The sequence below is a fragment of the Littorina saxatilis genome, linkage group LG16 (genome assembly GCF_037325665.1).
Source record: "Littorina saxatilis isolate snail1 linkage group LG16, US_GU_Lsax_2.0, whole genome shotgun sequence".
Lineage (NCBI taxonomy): Eukaryota > Metazoa > Mollusca > Gastropoda > Littorinimorpha > Littorinidae > Littorina > Littorina saxatilis.
The window spans coordinates 10,513,170-10,528,169 of record NC_090260.1 but is presented as its reverse complement, the minus strand read 5'-3'; the positions used below and the strand labels follow the sequence as shown (position 1 = coordinate 10,528,169).

General features: G+C 45.6%; 1 protein-coding gene across 2 annotated transcripts in view; it reads left to right on the top strand.

The window, feature by feature from the left end:
* LOC138950355 (uncharacterized) overlaps positions 1 to 14,763 on the top strand; it is a 29,490-nt gene extending 14,727 nt beyond the window's left edge. The window contains exons 3-7 of one of the 2 annotated variants that reach the window (XM_070322099.1): positions 9,419 to 9,603; positions 10,423 to 10,935; positions 11,657 to 12,021; positions 12,795 to 12,858; positions 13,151 to 13,279. In XM_070322099.1, the coding sequence (XP_070178200.1) occupies positions 9,419 to 9,603; positions 10,423 to 10,935; positions 11,657 to 12,021; positions 12,795 to 12,858; positions 13,151 to 13,160 (1,137 nt within the window). In that variant the 3' untranslated portion in view covers positions 13,161 to 13,279. Of the gene's footprint in view, positions 1 to 9,418; positions 9,604 to 10,422; positions 10,936 to 11,656; positions 12,022 to 12,794; positions 12,859 to 13,150 lie in introns of both variants that reach the window. The other variant, XM_070322098.1, reaches the window with a different exon arrangement.
* Positions 14,764 to 15,000: the final 237 nt, after the last annotated feature.

Genomic DNA, 15,000 nt, shown 5'->3' with positions numbered 1-15,000 from the left:
ACAAAGAGAGGTACAGAAAAGCGTGCTATCCTTCTTAGCGCAACTACTACCCCGCTCTTCTTGTCAATTTCACTGCCTTTGCCATGAGCGGTGGACTGACGATGCTACGAGTATACGGTCTTGCTGAAAAATGGCAGCTACTTGACTAAATATTGTATTTTCGCCTTACGCGACTTGTTTTATCCGTTTCCTCTGTTTTTGCCGTTTCCGACTTTATCTTTACAGTGAGCGTCACAGGTAGGTGATCTGATCCAACACAATGACTGTTAACAGAAAGGTTCTTTATTCCCCCCTCTGCTTCTTTACCTCTGTAAACTTGTAGGGGTAGTTATTTTTCGATAATGACCCAGCAACCAAACAAATAACGACCCTGCAACAGCCTGAATCCTCGATAGTGCAATGGGTTGAGAGGTTGTTCTGTTTCAGTACTACTTTTTGCGACTGAAATGTTCCGAACGCTCTAATGTACGAAGTATACATCTCTGGAGCAAACAATACAAACATACCGCATTTAAATTAACAGCTACAGGCCTGAACACATGAATCTCCATATAAAATCCATGAGTTCGGTTGTTTTCTGAATCTCATCTGCCGTGCTCAAGCCGTTCATCACAAGCAATTTCCCAAGGCAAGTAACTCATACTTTGTCTAGCGACAAGAGTAGTTCCCCTTCTTTTCACTCAGTTCCTTCGACAACAGACTGCAATCCGACGGTCAGTTTTCAACAATATTTCATTTAATAAACAGATCACACGCAACCAAATGCACACATCTCATCAATTTAAACAACATAAAGGGGTTTCATACACTATTTTCCCCAGAAAACTGAACTTCATACAGTTTTTAACGTTGGAACACGGGTGCAAAAGTTCGTCTGCTAGTCCCATTTGACGAAAAAACATTATCCTAACCGATACCAAAACATATACAGAACACACAATATCTGCCTTTGCCGCCACAGCAGAATAACAGCATATCTGTGTACTTGATTTTAGCCCAAAATAGGAAAACTGACAAGAAGTGTTAACAGAGTGGAATGATTTGCACGGAACTATACAACCGCGCATTAATCGATCGCCTGCGCAGGTTGACTGGTTGAGAGAATAGGATTCGATCAAACTTTAGCAAAAAAACTCCTCTTTTCTTTGAATAACTAAAGAAAGGAGGAATAAAGAGGTTACACACCTCGTCTCAGTGATTATAAAAAATAATGGTCTCAGTTCGCGGTCATGAAAAAGCTCGCTAAAGCTCGCATTTTTCATGATCCGCTAACTTCGACCATTATTTTTGATAATCACTGAGACTCGGCATGTAACCTCTACTTATTCCCCCCTCTGCTTCTTTACCTCTGTAAACTTGTAGGGGTAGTTATTTTTCGATAATGACCCAGCAACCAAACAAATAACGACCCAGCAACAGCCTGAATCCTCGATAGTGCAATGGGTTGAGAAGCTGTTCTGTTTCGGTACTACTTTTTGCGACTGAAAAGTTCCGAACGCTCTAATGTACGAAGTATACATCTCTGGAGCAAACAATACAAACATACCGCATTTAAATTAACAACTACATGCCTGAACACATGAATCTCCATATAAAATCCATGAGTTCGGTTGGTTTCTGAATCTAGATCAGACGTTCATCACAAGCAATTTCCCAAGGCAAGTAACTCATACTTTGTCTAGCGACAAGAGTAGTTCCCCTTCTTTTCACTCAGTTTCTTCGACAACAGACTGCAATCCGACGGTCAGTTTTCAACAATATTTCATTTAATAAACAGATCACACGCAACCAAATGCACACATCTCATCAATTTAAACAACATAAAGCGGTTTCATACACTATTTTCCCCAGAAAACTTAACTTCATACAGTTTTTAACGTTGGAACACGGGTGCAAAAGTTCGTCTGCTAGTCCCATTTGACGAAAGAACATTATCCTAACCGATACCAAAACATATATATACAGAACACACAATATCTGCCTTTGCCGCCACAGCAGAATAACAGCATATCTGTGTACTTGATTTTAGTCCAAAATAGGAAAACTGACAAGAAGTGTTAACAGAATGGAATGATTACAACGGAACTATACAACCGCGCATTAATCGATCGCCTGCGCAGGTTGACTGGTTGAGTGAATAGGATTCGATCAAACTTTCGCAAAAAAACTCCTCTTTTCTTTGAATAACTGAAGAAAGGAGGAATAAAGAGGTTACACACCTCGTCTCAGTGATTATAAAAAATAATGGTCTCAGTTCGCGGTCATGAAAAAGCTCGCTAAAGCTCGCATTTTTCATGATCCGCTAACTTCGACCATTATTTTTAATAATCACTGAGACTCGGCATGTAACCTCTACGTATTACCTCTCTTGTGCAAAGGTCGTTTGACAGGATGAAGTAATCAGACTGGAACCAGACTGTGATAAATAGGTCTCTTGATCATCAAATCTGTACTCTTTTGCTCCATTCAGTATCGAACAACTCAGCTTGTCGCAGAGATACAATAACCGAGTCCCGAATCCATTTAAAATGCAGTCCTGAGATGACCTTTCTAGAAAGATGTAGAGGTTACATGCCGAGTCTCAGTGATTATCAAAAATAATGGTCGAAGTTAGCGGATCATGAAAAATGCGAGCTTTAGCGAGCTTTTTCATGACCGCGAACTGAGACCATTATTTTTGATAATCACTGAGACTCGGCATGTAACCTCTTTATTCTTCCTTTCTTCAGTTATTCAAAGAAAAGAGGAGGTTTTTTGCGAAAGTTTGATCGAATCCTATTCACTCAACCAGTCAACCTGCGCAGGCGATCGATTAATGCGCGGTTGTATAGTTCCGTGCAAATCATTCCATTCTGTTAACACTTCTTGTCAGTTTTCCTATTTTGGACTAAAATCAAGTACACAGACATGCTGTTATTCTGCTGTGGCGGCAAAGGCAGATATTGTGTGTTCTGTATATGTTTTGGTATCGGTTAGGATAATGTTCTTTCGTCAAATGGGACTAGCAGACGAACTTTTGCACCCGTGTTCCAACGTTAAAAACTGTATGAAGTTAAGTTTTTTGGGGAAAATAGTGTATGAAACCGCTTTATGTTGTTTAAATTGATGAGATGTGTGCATTTGGTTGCGTGTGATCTGTTTATTAAATGAAATATTGTTGAAAACTGACCGTCGGATTGCAGTCTGTTGTCGAAGAAACTGAGTGAAAAGAAGGGGAACTACTCTTGTCGCTAGACAAAGTATGAGTTACTTGCCTTGGGAAATTGCTTGTGATGAACGTCTGATCTAGATTCAGAAAACAACCGAACTCATGGATTTTATATGAAGATTCATGTGTTCAGGCCTGTAGTTGTTAATTTAAATGCGGTATGTTTGTATTGTTTGCTCCAGAGATGTATACTTCGTACGTTAGAGCGTTCGGAACTTTTCAGTCGCAAAAAGTAGTACCGAAACGGAACAACTTCTCAACCCATTGCACTATCGAGGATTCAGGCTGTTGCTGGGTCGTTATTTGTTTGGTTGCTGGGTCATTATCGAAAAATAACTACGCCTACAAGTTTACAGAGGTAAAGAAGCAGAGGGGGGAATAAAGCCTTATTCCCTCCCCTGATCACATTATCTACAACACACTTCCCATTGCTTTGACTGGTGCGTGCATTGAAATCGCTGCACAAGAGAAAGAACAAGTCGCGTAAGGCGAAAATACAACATTTAGTCAAGCTCAGTCGAACTCACAGAATGAAACTGAACGCACTGCATTTTTTCACAATGACCGTAGTCTGCCGCTTGTGCAAAACGGAGTTAAACTGACGAGCCTGTTCAGCGCTGTAGTGGTTTCGCTGTGCTGCATAGCACGCTTTTCTGTACCTCTCTTCGTTTTAACTTTCTGAGCGTGTTTTTAATCCAAACATATCATATCTATATGTTTTTGGAATCAGGAACCAACAAGGAATAAGACGGAATTGTTTTTAAATCGATTTAGGAAATTTAATTTTGATCATCATTTTTATATTTTTAATTTTCAGAGCTTGTTTTTAATCCAAATATAATATATCTATATGTTTTTGGAATCAGCAAATGACGAAGAATAAGATGAAATTGTTTTTGGATCGTTTAATAAAAAAATAGTTTTAATTACAAGTTTCCGATTTTTAATGACCAAACTTACTCATTAGTTTTTAAGCCACCAAGCTGAAATGCAATACCAAACCCCGGCCTTTGTCGAAGATTGCTTTGCCAAAATTTCAATCAATTTAACTGAAAAATGAGGGTGTGACAGTGCCGCCTCAACTTTTACAAAAAAGCCGGATATGACGTCATCAAAGACATTTATCGAAAAAAGGAAAAAAATCCGGGGATATCATTCCCAGGAACTCTCATGTCAAATGTCATAAAGATCGGTCCAGTAGTTTGGTCTGAATCGCTCTACACACACACACAGACAGACACACACAGACAGACACACACACACAGTCAGGGGTGGGCACCTGTCGCATTGTCGCATTTTTTTGCGACAAGGGAAGCCGATTTTGCGATAGGCGAAATTGCGACAAGTTGCGACAGAGTGCTCTTTTTAAATTTGCTATGTGTTTTTTTCCCCAGATCTATTTTAGCTGATTCCAAGGCTGATCAATCGGTGGTGTGTAGCCTGACCATATCGAGCACTCTTTGGCACTCTTCTGTTCTGAAGTCTGGAAAAGTCGTATCGCGTCTTTTTCAAAGATGGAAGCGAGGGAAAACGAAGAAAGCGCCCGAAGCGCAAGGAAAACGCTGGACATTCGTTCATTTTTCAAAAGGTACGGCTTTCATAATGTGTTGTTAGCCGTTGTACTTCAATCTAAAATGCAAGGTACCAATGCAGATCTGCCCGGTGATCACGCTTGGTGTGGCTTTCTTCTAGCATCTTCACTGCTTCTTCTTCTTTCACTTTCATTTCAATTTGATGTAGGCGCCTGGCAGACAACTTGTTGTTGAAGGTCGACTGACCGACATTGAATCATTGTGATAGATCTGTTCTTTGTTGTGCAGAATCTGTTTTTGAGTCACTTGAGAAAATGTGACTCTATGTAATCGGTCAGTGTTAGTCTGTCCGGCCGGCCGGCCGTCCGGCCGGCCGTCCGGCCGGCCGTCCGTAGACACCACCTTAACGTTGGACTTTTCTCGGAAACTATTAAAGCGATCGGGCTCATATTTTGTTTAGTCGTGACCTCCAATGACCTCTACACTTTAACGATGGTTTCGTTGACCTTTGACCTTTTTCAAGGTCACAGGTCAGCGTCAAAGGAAAAATTAGACATTTTATATCTTTGACAAAGTTCATCGGATGTGATTGAAACTTTGTAGGATTATTCTTTACATCAAAGTATTTACATCTGTAGCCTTTTACGAACGTTATCAGAAAAACAAGGGAGATAACTAGCCTTTTCTGTTCGGCAACACACAACTTAACGTTGGGCTTTTCTCGGAAACTATAAAAGTGACCGGGCTCAAATTTTATGTGAACGTGACTCCCAGTGACCTCTACACTTTGACGTCTGCTTTGGTGACCTTTGACCTTTTTCAAGGTCACAGGTATGTCTTGAAGGAAAAAAATTGAAATATCATATCTCTGAAACTATTCATCGGATTTGATTCAAACTTTATAGGATTATTCTTTACATCAAATTATTTACATCTGTATTGTGTTGTGAATAGCAATTTCTTCCTGTCCATCTGATGCCTCATATAATATTCAGAACTGCGAAAGTGACTCGATCGAGCGTTTGCTCTTCTTGTTCGTTCTGAGTTAATTCCGGTTGCCGCTCGTGTTGGAATGACTGGAGGAGGAGCAGGGTGGGGGTGGGGGGGGGGTGAAGCCAGAAGGGGAATCCCTAAACAACGTAAAATCTGCACCTGCCGTTATAGGGAGACAGGTAGGGAAGTTGATAACAAAAGGCACTGAATAAACTTAAAGCGGAAAGAGCCGGGGAGGGGGGGGGGGGGGGGGGGGGGGGGCTAATAGAAAAAGATTCACAGGGATTGGCAACGAAATGATGCAATTGGGAGATTCTCAAAACGATGGGCCACCTCTTCCGTGTCTCGTTACAACTGCAACAAGGCTTTTGCAATCAAATTTATTGCAGAAATACTACTTCTGTGTTTTGGTTAGCGTTCAGGTGTTTGAACAGTAAATCGGCTGAGGCCTTTCGATCTACAACAGTGGGTACCAACAGGTGTATGCCCAAGTGTATTGACTGGTATGTTAAGTGTATGTTAAGGGGCAAACAGGCGATTTTCCACAAAAATCAGTGACAAAATCTGCTGCCAGAAACTGGCAATTATCACCCTCAGAATGCACCAGATTGTACCATTTGCTTCCTTTTTTTCAAAAATTTTCCGGGGGGGCATGCCCCCGGACCCCCCTAGCAAACTAGGCGCTTCGCGCCGTCGACTTGGCGCTTCGCGCCAAGTTCTGCTACAAACAATATTACTTTTGCTACAAGCAAAGATATTGTGCCCACCCCTGCACACACACACACACACACACACACACACACACACACACACACACACACCACGACCCTCGTCTCGATTCCCTCCTCTATGTTAAAACATTTAGTCAAAACTTGACTATATATGTAAAAAAGTGAAAATCGTGTTTCTTTTTGCATAAATCTGCAATGCAGTGTTCATTGAGTTCAATCCCTGTACCTACATCGGAGTGGATGTACGCTGGTGAGTCTCTTGGCGGTATCTAGCAGAAAATAAACATAACAGTTTTGTCATCAGACATGAAGCCTTTTGTTGTTTCAAACGCAATCAAATTATCATACCTGACTTCCACACATGAAAACTACGGGGCAAAACTGTTTTGTAACAGAACTACATCTCCACTCCTTCTTCCCTGCTTTGATAACCTTTTTTGCTGGAGCAATAAATGACTGGAAGTCAGCATTCAGTAGGATAAAAGTAGGATAATATGCGCCGAAATGGCTGCGATCTGCTGGCCGATGTGAATGCGTGATGTATTGTGTAAACAAATTCCATCTCACACGGCATAAATAAATCCCTGCGCCTTGAATATGTGCGCGATATAAATTGCATAAAAAAAACCCATTAAACAAATTAAAATCCCTGCGCTTAGAACTGTACCCACGGAATACGCGCGATATAAGCCTCATATTGATTGATTGATTGATTGAGGTTCAGTTCGAACGATTCATCGATATAAGTCTCTGTAAGACATATAAAATCAAAACTTGCCAAACAATTTATAAAATCGTTGTCCGCTAACCTAGCGACCAAACCACAAACATTAACAATCAAAATCTTTAGAAAACTATGTAATAGGCTACTTCTCCCCTCGGCTCGTCATTCCCCTTCACTTTCAAGGTTGGTGGATTCACGGGGATTCCCCCCGAAGCTCAGCAGTTGTTGTCGCATTCACGAGCCAAAAGAAAATGTTTTGTTGTTCCATCAGACAATAAAGTTGTATTGAATTGAATTAATTCTCCGTGTCACCGTCCCTTCCGTGCGGTGAGCAAACTCGTCACTGCACGCTCCAGTTATAGCGTAATGTGACACTGCCTGTTGTGTGGATCCTGTGCTGACCGCTCTCTGTTGCACCGCACAGCTGGGGGGAATCCCCTCGCCTGGGGAACCACTCTCCTGGCTCGGGGTTGGCGTGTTGGGGGACTCCCCGTGGCCTGCGCTGTGGTTGGAGTTGGGATCGCTCTCGCCACAGGTAGAGCACTTCCCTGTGCCCCTCCCTGATCGCCTGGAGACGCTCTGCTGCAGTAATCGACGAGATCTTCATCCACAGTGATAGCTACGCTATCCTTCATGGAACGGGATGTATTGGCAGCCGTGATGTTACTCCGCGATGTGTCGAAACCACCTTCCCGAATTCTGACTGACTGACTATTAGGGTTTAACGTCCTCTTAGACCAGTTGGCATATATTGGGACAGGTATTGGTAATATGCTGAAGATATGGTGTGATACTCGAACAAGCCCGCTGTGGCTGTCTTCTTCGACACACCAGCATTGGGTTTGTCTCGTCAAAGTATCGAAATACGATCATGATAATCAGAGACGAGAGATGATGCATGCGTGTCGTCGTGTTTTCCAAGCCCTGAGACTGTCGCTGTGAACGTGGGATCTTTTTCGTGCGCATGTGTGCACACGGGGGTGTTCGGACACCGAAGAGAGTCTGCACAAAGTTGACTCCGAGAAATAAATCTCCCGCCGAACGTGGGGTTCGAACTCACGCTGATAGCGACCAACTGGATACAAAGCCAGCGCACTAGCAACTGAGCTACTCCACCCCCCCCCTCCCCTCGGGAATCGTGAAAGAGGAGGGAATATGTAGGCTCCCGGCCAGGCTGTGTCTGTCGTTGGCATTGGTGACGCTGTTGGACGGTGCTGTAGCAGTGTCTGTCGTTGGCATTGGTGACGCTGTTGGACGGTGCTGGAGCTGTGTCTGTGGTTGGCATTGGTGACGCTGTTGGACGGTGCTGGAGCTGTGTCTGTCGTTGGCATTGGTGACGCTGTTGGACGGTGCTGGAGCTGTGTCTGTCGTTGGCATTGGTGACGCTGTTGGACGGTGCTGGAGCTGTGTCTGTCGTTGGCATTGGTGACGCTGTTGGACGGTGCTGGAGCTGTGTCTGCCTGCTGCTGCCCGCTGGGGCGGGTGTAGCGGGAGGCGTCGTGGTTGTGGTAGGAAGTGGAATTCTCCCTCCCTCGGCCTCCTCTGTGGCGGCGGTGGTCGTCCTCTGTGGCGATGGAGTTCATGTTGCTTGGTTCGTCCCCTCGCAGAGCCTCATCTTGGTGGTGGTAACTCTCCGTGTTGTCGTCGTGGTCGTAGTTGACATCGTCACGCGTGTGATCACGGCGAGAGAGAGAGAGAGAGAGAGAGAGAGAGAGAGAGAGAGAGAGAGAGAGAGAGAGAGAGAGAGAGAGAGAGAGAGAGAGAGAGAGAGAGAGAGAGAAAACAAATGAAATGATTTTAAATGAATACAGATTTTGTAAGTATAAAGAGAGACAGAGGCGAGGGGGGGCGGCGGGGGTAGGCGTGCGGATTCGATTACAATTTCATAATATACAGATAAACTGAGTTTACTATTTTCCACGTGCACTTTGTTTACCTTGCTGTCAAGCACAACACTCTCAAAACACCGAGTAACTTTGTTGACGTCAATATGCGGTACATGTATAAACGACGTCATTTGAGTTTTACGTGACGTGAGTCGCTCCGAACGGACAAGGCGTTCTAAACATGTGCTGTGGCGCTTTTGTCCAGAACAAAGTCGTCTTTTAGGCCGAGAGGTCAGATGATTCCGTACGCAAGTATAGTTTAACTGTCGTATTATGCAGCGCTTGTTATATCATTCTTTGTGTTATCTTCCGTGTTGTTTGCAGTCCGTGTGTGTTGACCTCAGTTGCAGAAGTTGGAGCAGTGTCTGGGCGTGAAGGCAGGGCAACGGGTCGACAATTGGTGTCTCTGTCATGATGATATGACAGACGACACCAGACGAGACACCTGGTGGAACACCTGCTGGAAGGGGGGAAAGGCAGGGGACCCCGCAATGAAGGGAGGCTCCACGTACGAAAAGCTTGTGGCGAGGTACTGTTGATTTTGTTACGTCGCTAAAGGAACCACACACAAACACACACACAATTGCATGAATACACAAGTACATACAGTACTATGGAGTCTGCCTGTCTGTCTGTCTGTCTGTGTCTGTCTGTGTCTGTCTGTCTGTCTCTCTATGTTTGTTTGTTTGTTTGTTTGCTTAACGCCCAGCCGACCACGAAGGGCCATATCAGGGCGGTGCTGCTTTGACAAATAACGTGCGCCACACACAAGACAGAAGTCGCAGCACAGGCTTCATATGTCTCACCCAGTCACATTATTCTGACACCGGACCAACCAGTCCTAGCACTAACCCCATAATGCCAGACGCCAGGCGGAGCAGCCACTAGATTGCCAATTTTAAAGTCTTAGGTATGACCCGGCCGGGGTTCGAACCCACGACCTCCCGATCACGGGGCGGACGCCTTACCACTAGGCCAACCGTGTCTCTCTATGTCTCTGTCTCGTTTGTAAATGTATGTATGTGACGTTCTGGGTGCTAGCATGTCGGTTTTTTGGTGGCCTCTTTATGTGTTTGTCTTTCCCATTTTCATTGTGTGTGTGTGTGTGTGCGGGGTGGTGGTGTGTGGTTGTGTGTGTGTGTGGGGGGGGGACGGTGGTGGTGTGTTGTGTGTGTGTGTGTGTGGGGGGGGTGGTATGTGTGTGTAGAGGGTGGGGTGGGTGGGGGGGGTGGTGGTGGGGTGTGTGTGTGGTGTTGGTGGTGGTGTGTGTTTGTGTGTGTGTGTGTGTGTGTGTGTGTGTGTGTGTGTGTTCACAAGCTTACATAAAGTGTGATGTTAATCAATGCAGGTTCTCCGTACCACTGGCAACGGTACAGGTTTACCTTAGCCGCAAGCCGCGACTACAGCTGTGGACCCAGGGCCATTTTGTTCAGGCTGTCGGGGAAGAACATGGCAGACCCATGCCTTGCCTTGCCCTTTTCCCGCAACAGTTTGAAGTCCTGGAGCACACGCCAAACCACGACGACGACGACATTAGGGTCTTCAGGGGGGCGCCCGGGGTAGGAAAATCGATCATTTTAATTCTAAGGGGTTCCTACTGGATGAGGAAGCATCGCCGCACCGTCTTTGTTCTTCAGACGAGTGACGATGGTACAGCTGCCGCCTACCTGGTTAGACATCAGTTGAGCAAAACCGTCGGACAGGGCGCCGGCAGCGTGCAGCTCGTCAACATGGCGGGGGTACGGGACGAGGGTCGATGGACAGAGGGAGGCAAGGAGAAAGTGCAGGCCTGGGTGGAGGAGCTGTGTCAACACGCACAGACTGAGGGGCGCGTGCACATCCTGGCCGATGAGGCCAACGGGTAAGAATGACGCTGTACACTGAATCTAACACTGCCTCCTGTCTCTCTTGCGTTGGTCGGTGTGGTCGTGTTTGTTAGAAGATAATCTGATCATTAGCAAAACGTGTTTCTTAATTATTCCCGTGTAATCAATACGTTACGACAGTTTATTGGATATAGAATGTGCAGTCAACGACTGTCACTGTGTCGGGTACTGATCAGTGATGTCAACAATCTTTTCCATCAAGCGCCACCCTTTCTTTGTCTGCCATGCTGAACAGATCGCTAAATATTTTACCTGGAGTCTGATGACAGGTAAATCACATTTACCTCACTCTGTTTACGTCGTATGAATTTTTACGTCACTCCGTTTACGTCTTATGCACTATTACGTCATTTTATATCTGTGTCTCTGCACTTTTGGTTTTATTTTGTTTCATGGAGAACACACGCCAGAGAATGGAGAGATACAGGCAGCACGATTTACCGTGTGACTTCCTTCTGCAGGGTTACTTCATCAAATCAGTATTCGGAAATTACAGGTATACACACTGACACACCTGTCTGTTTTGTTACAGTGACGTCATGGCAGAGATCTACAGGGCGTTAAAACAACGGGGTATTGTATACACACTGACACACCTGTCTGTTCTGTTACAGTGACGTCATCACAGTGATCTACAAGGCGTTAAAACAACGGGGTATTGTATACACACTGACACACCTGTCTGTTCTGTTACAGTGACGTCATCACAATGATCTACAAGGCGTTGAAACAACGGCACATAACGGTCAGCCTGTGGGCGGCCGGCGTGTTGCTTGAACTACCTGCCGACATGGAGCGTTATGTGCACCACCTGACGCAGCCCCTGAGGTCGCCACCCAGTGTGGTGAGAGAGGTGGAGCAGGCTCGTGATATGAAGTTTGGAAAGGTCCCGGCATACACCGCGCCGCCTGTCGCCCCGCCCTCTGACGGGCCCCCCGTGGTGACAGTTGATCATCTCTACAGCTGGCGGGGTGACACACAGGGACATGCGGGTCTCTATCCATGGCGGTGTGAGAGATGCGGGCAGCTGGTGGCCGACTTACTCACCACGCTGCGTGTCGGTCAGTACACCTCTGTCTGTCTGTCTGTCTGTCTGCCTGTCTGTCTGTCTGTCTGCCTGTCTGTCTGTCTGTCTGTCTGTCTGTCTCTCTATCTCTCTATATGTCTGTCTGTCTATCTGTCTGTCTGTCTGTCTGTCTGTCTGTCTGTCTGTCTGTCTGTCTGTCTGTCTGTCTGTCTGTCTGTCTGTCTGTCTGTCTGTCTGTCTGCCTGTCTGTCTGTCTGCCTGACTGTCTGTCTGTCTGTCTGTCTGTCGGTCGGTCTGTCAGGCTGGCTGTCTGTCTGTCTCTCTGCCTGTCTGTCTGGTCTGTCTGTCTGTTTGCCTGTCTGTCTGTCTGTCTGTTTGCCTGCCTGTCTGTCTGCCTGTCTGTCTGTCTGTCTGTCTGTCTGTCTGTCTGCCTGCCTGTCTGCCTCTCTGTCTGTCTGTCTGTCTGTCTGTCTGTCTGTCTCTCTGTCTGCCTGTCTGTCTGTCTGTCTGTCTGTCTGTCTGTCTGTCTGCCTCTCTGACTGCCTCTCTGCCTGTCTGTCTGTCTGTCTTCATATTTGTCTACGTATCTGTCGCTGTCTCTGTCTCTCTCAGAAAACAAGAAGTGTGGTTCGGGTGATTGTGCAACATTTTGATGACGTCATTTTATTGATACAATGAGCGAAATACAGCAAGTGAAGATAATTACGTCATCTTTCTGTGACCTCGTTAAGAAATAACGTCACCAGTCTGCCAGAGTAAGGTGTTTGACAATGAATAAAACAATGTTTGTGTGTGTACAATTTGCAGGTGGTTGTCGCGCTGCTGGTGTAGATGTCGTCCCTGGTCACGGGTCGCTGACGCCGATGATGATGTGAGAGTCAGACATGGGTCGTCGTTGATGTTTGTTTTGTGGTTGTTGCTGCTGCTGGTGGTGTCGTCGTCGTTGTTGTCGCTGCTGCTGGTGGTAAAGTTGTCGTTGATGTTGTTGCCAGAGATGTCATTGTTGTCGTCGTTGTTGTTGTTGCTGATTGTGTTGTCGTCGTTGTCGTTGTTGCTGGGGATGATGGTGTTGTCTTTATTATTGTTGTTGTTGTCGTTGCAGTTGGCGATGATGTATTTCACACAACGACGATGTGGTGTTGACGGTGTGTGTGATGTTTCAGGTTGCCATGACCACGCTCCCCACGGGCAGGGCGGCCTCACCTTCAATGACGTCTTTGTGCTGGGTATCATGAACTGTGACACAGACACAACGGATGATGACTACTTCTCACCAGCACCCTTCATCCGGGGCCTTGAGTCACGCGGCGTCCCCACCCGTAAGGTGGCTCGTCACGACACAGCGGCCGTTAGACAACTGGCGGAAATGACGTCTGCTCCCACAGGTGAAGAGAGAGCGGCAGGTAGGGGTCGAGACGAGGCGGTGACGGTGGCCCATGAGGACACAGTGTGGGGCTTGGAGAGACCCGTCGTCGTCTACCTGGAGCCTACTAGTATTAGGTATGATGAGTATGGTGCTGACGCTACCGGCCGCCTGAGATCCATGTCGCGGTCCACGGCCCAGGTGATCTGGGTGAAGAAAGTTAGGACATAGACAGCAACACTGAGTGACACCCACATCTCGTCACCGCCACCACCAACACCTGTCTCTCCTTTACCTCCCGGCGACCTCCAACAACAACAACAACAACAACAACAACAACAACAACAACAACAACAACAACAACAACAACGTCTACAACATCTACGACAACACCTAAAACAGCAACGGACTTATTTTCTTCATGACTTAAGACAGAACAGTACCTGCCGTCACCCCCTGCCGCTCTCAGACAACGACGACAACATCATCATCGCCTCCACCACCATCACCGCCCACACCGACTCCAACAACAACAATAACTACAACAAAGACTACAACAACTAAAAGCAAGAAGTTTTATTGAGTCTGTTCAACTAGAACTAAGCACAACAACCCTAGGAACCTGCCGCTCTCTGACAACGACGACAACATCATCATCATCGTCACCTCCACCACGACATCAACCACCATCATCATTACCACGGACAAAACACCTTGCGTGAAATTTCGTCTTTATAAAACACAGGGAAAATTCATTTAGAACATTGGTTTTCCTTCAAAGTCAAGAGATTGATGACGTCAAAACTGAACAAGGTCATCAACAAAATGACGTCACAACATTCCATTTCCTTGTTCAGTGGAGAATGTGCTGCTGGATCTGTGTGTATGTTCACGAGAGAGAGAGAGAGAGAGAGAGAGAGAGAGAGAGAGAGAGAGAGAGAGAGAGAGAGAGAGAGAGAGAGAGAGAGAGAGAGAGAGAGAGAGAAAAGAGAGAGAGAGAGAGAGAGAGAGAGAGAGAGAGAGAGAGAGAGAGAGAGAGATATGGTTAAAAGAAGACATTGGTGTTCATCTCTCAATGTCTGCCACAGAGAAGTGTGGGTTGGCATTTTACAACAAAAGAGAACCCATAACACATCGCAAACAGTGTGAACACTCTGCCACTCATACCAGAGGAGATTCAGCCTGAGAATATCACGTTCAGCTAACTATTGTATATATCCTGACAGAGCACCTGTAACGTGCAAACGACTATTGTTTAACTGACCATCATTTGTATAATCTAACATGTAAATAACTTTGTCATTTATGTAAATTTGATGTTGAGCGATGTATTAACTGTTTCAAACATTTTCTGTCGTGTACAGTTTTCTTTGAGTGAGAAAAGTAATACATTCTACGTTTGAATTTTAAAAATCTCGTTTGTTAAATTTTGATATATCTGTATGTGTGTGTGTGTGTGTGTGTGTGTGTGTGTGTGTGTGTGTGTGTGTGTGTGTGTGTGTGTGTGTCGCTGTCTGTCTGTCAGTCTGTCTGTTTGTCTGTCTGTCGGTCTGTTATCAGTCAACCTCAAATTTAGTCAGGCCTGGCTAGCTGAAACCCGTACACATCACAACTATACATTTTTATGTTCAGAAAAGTAAAGAGAATACC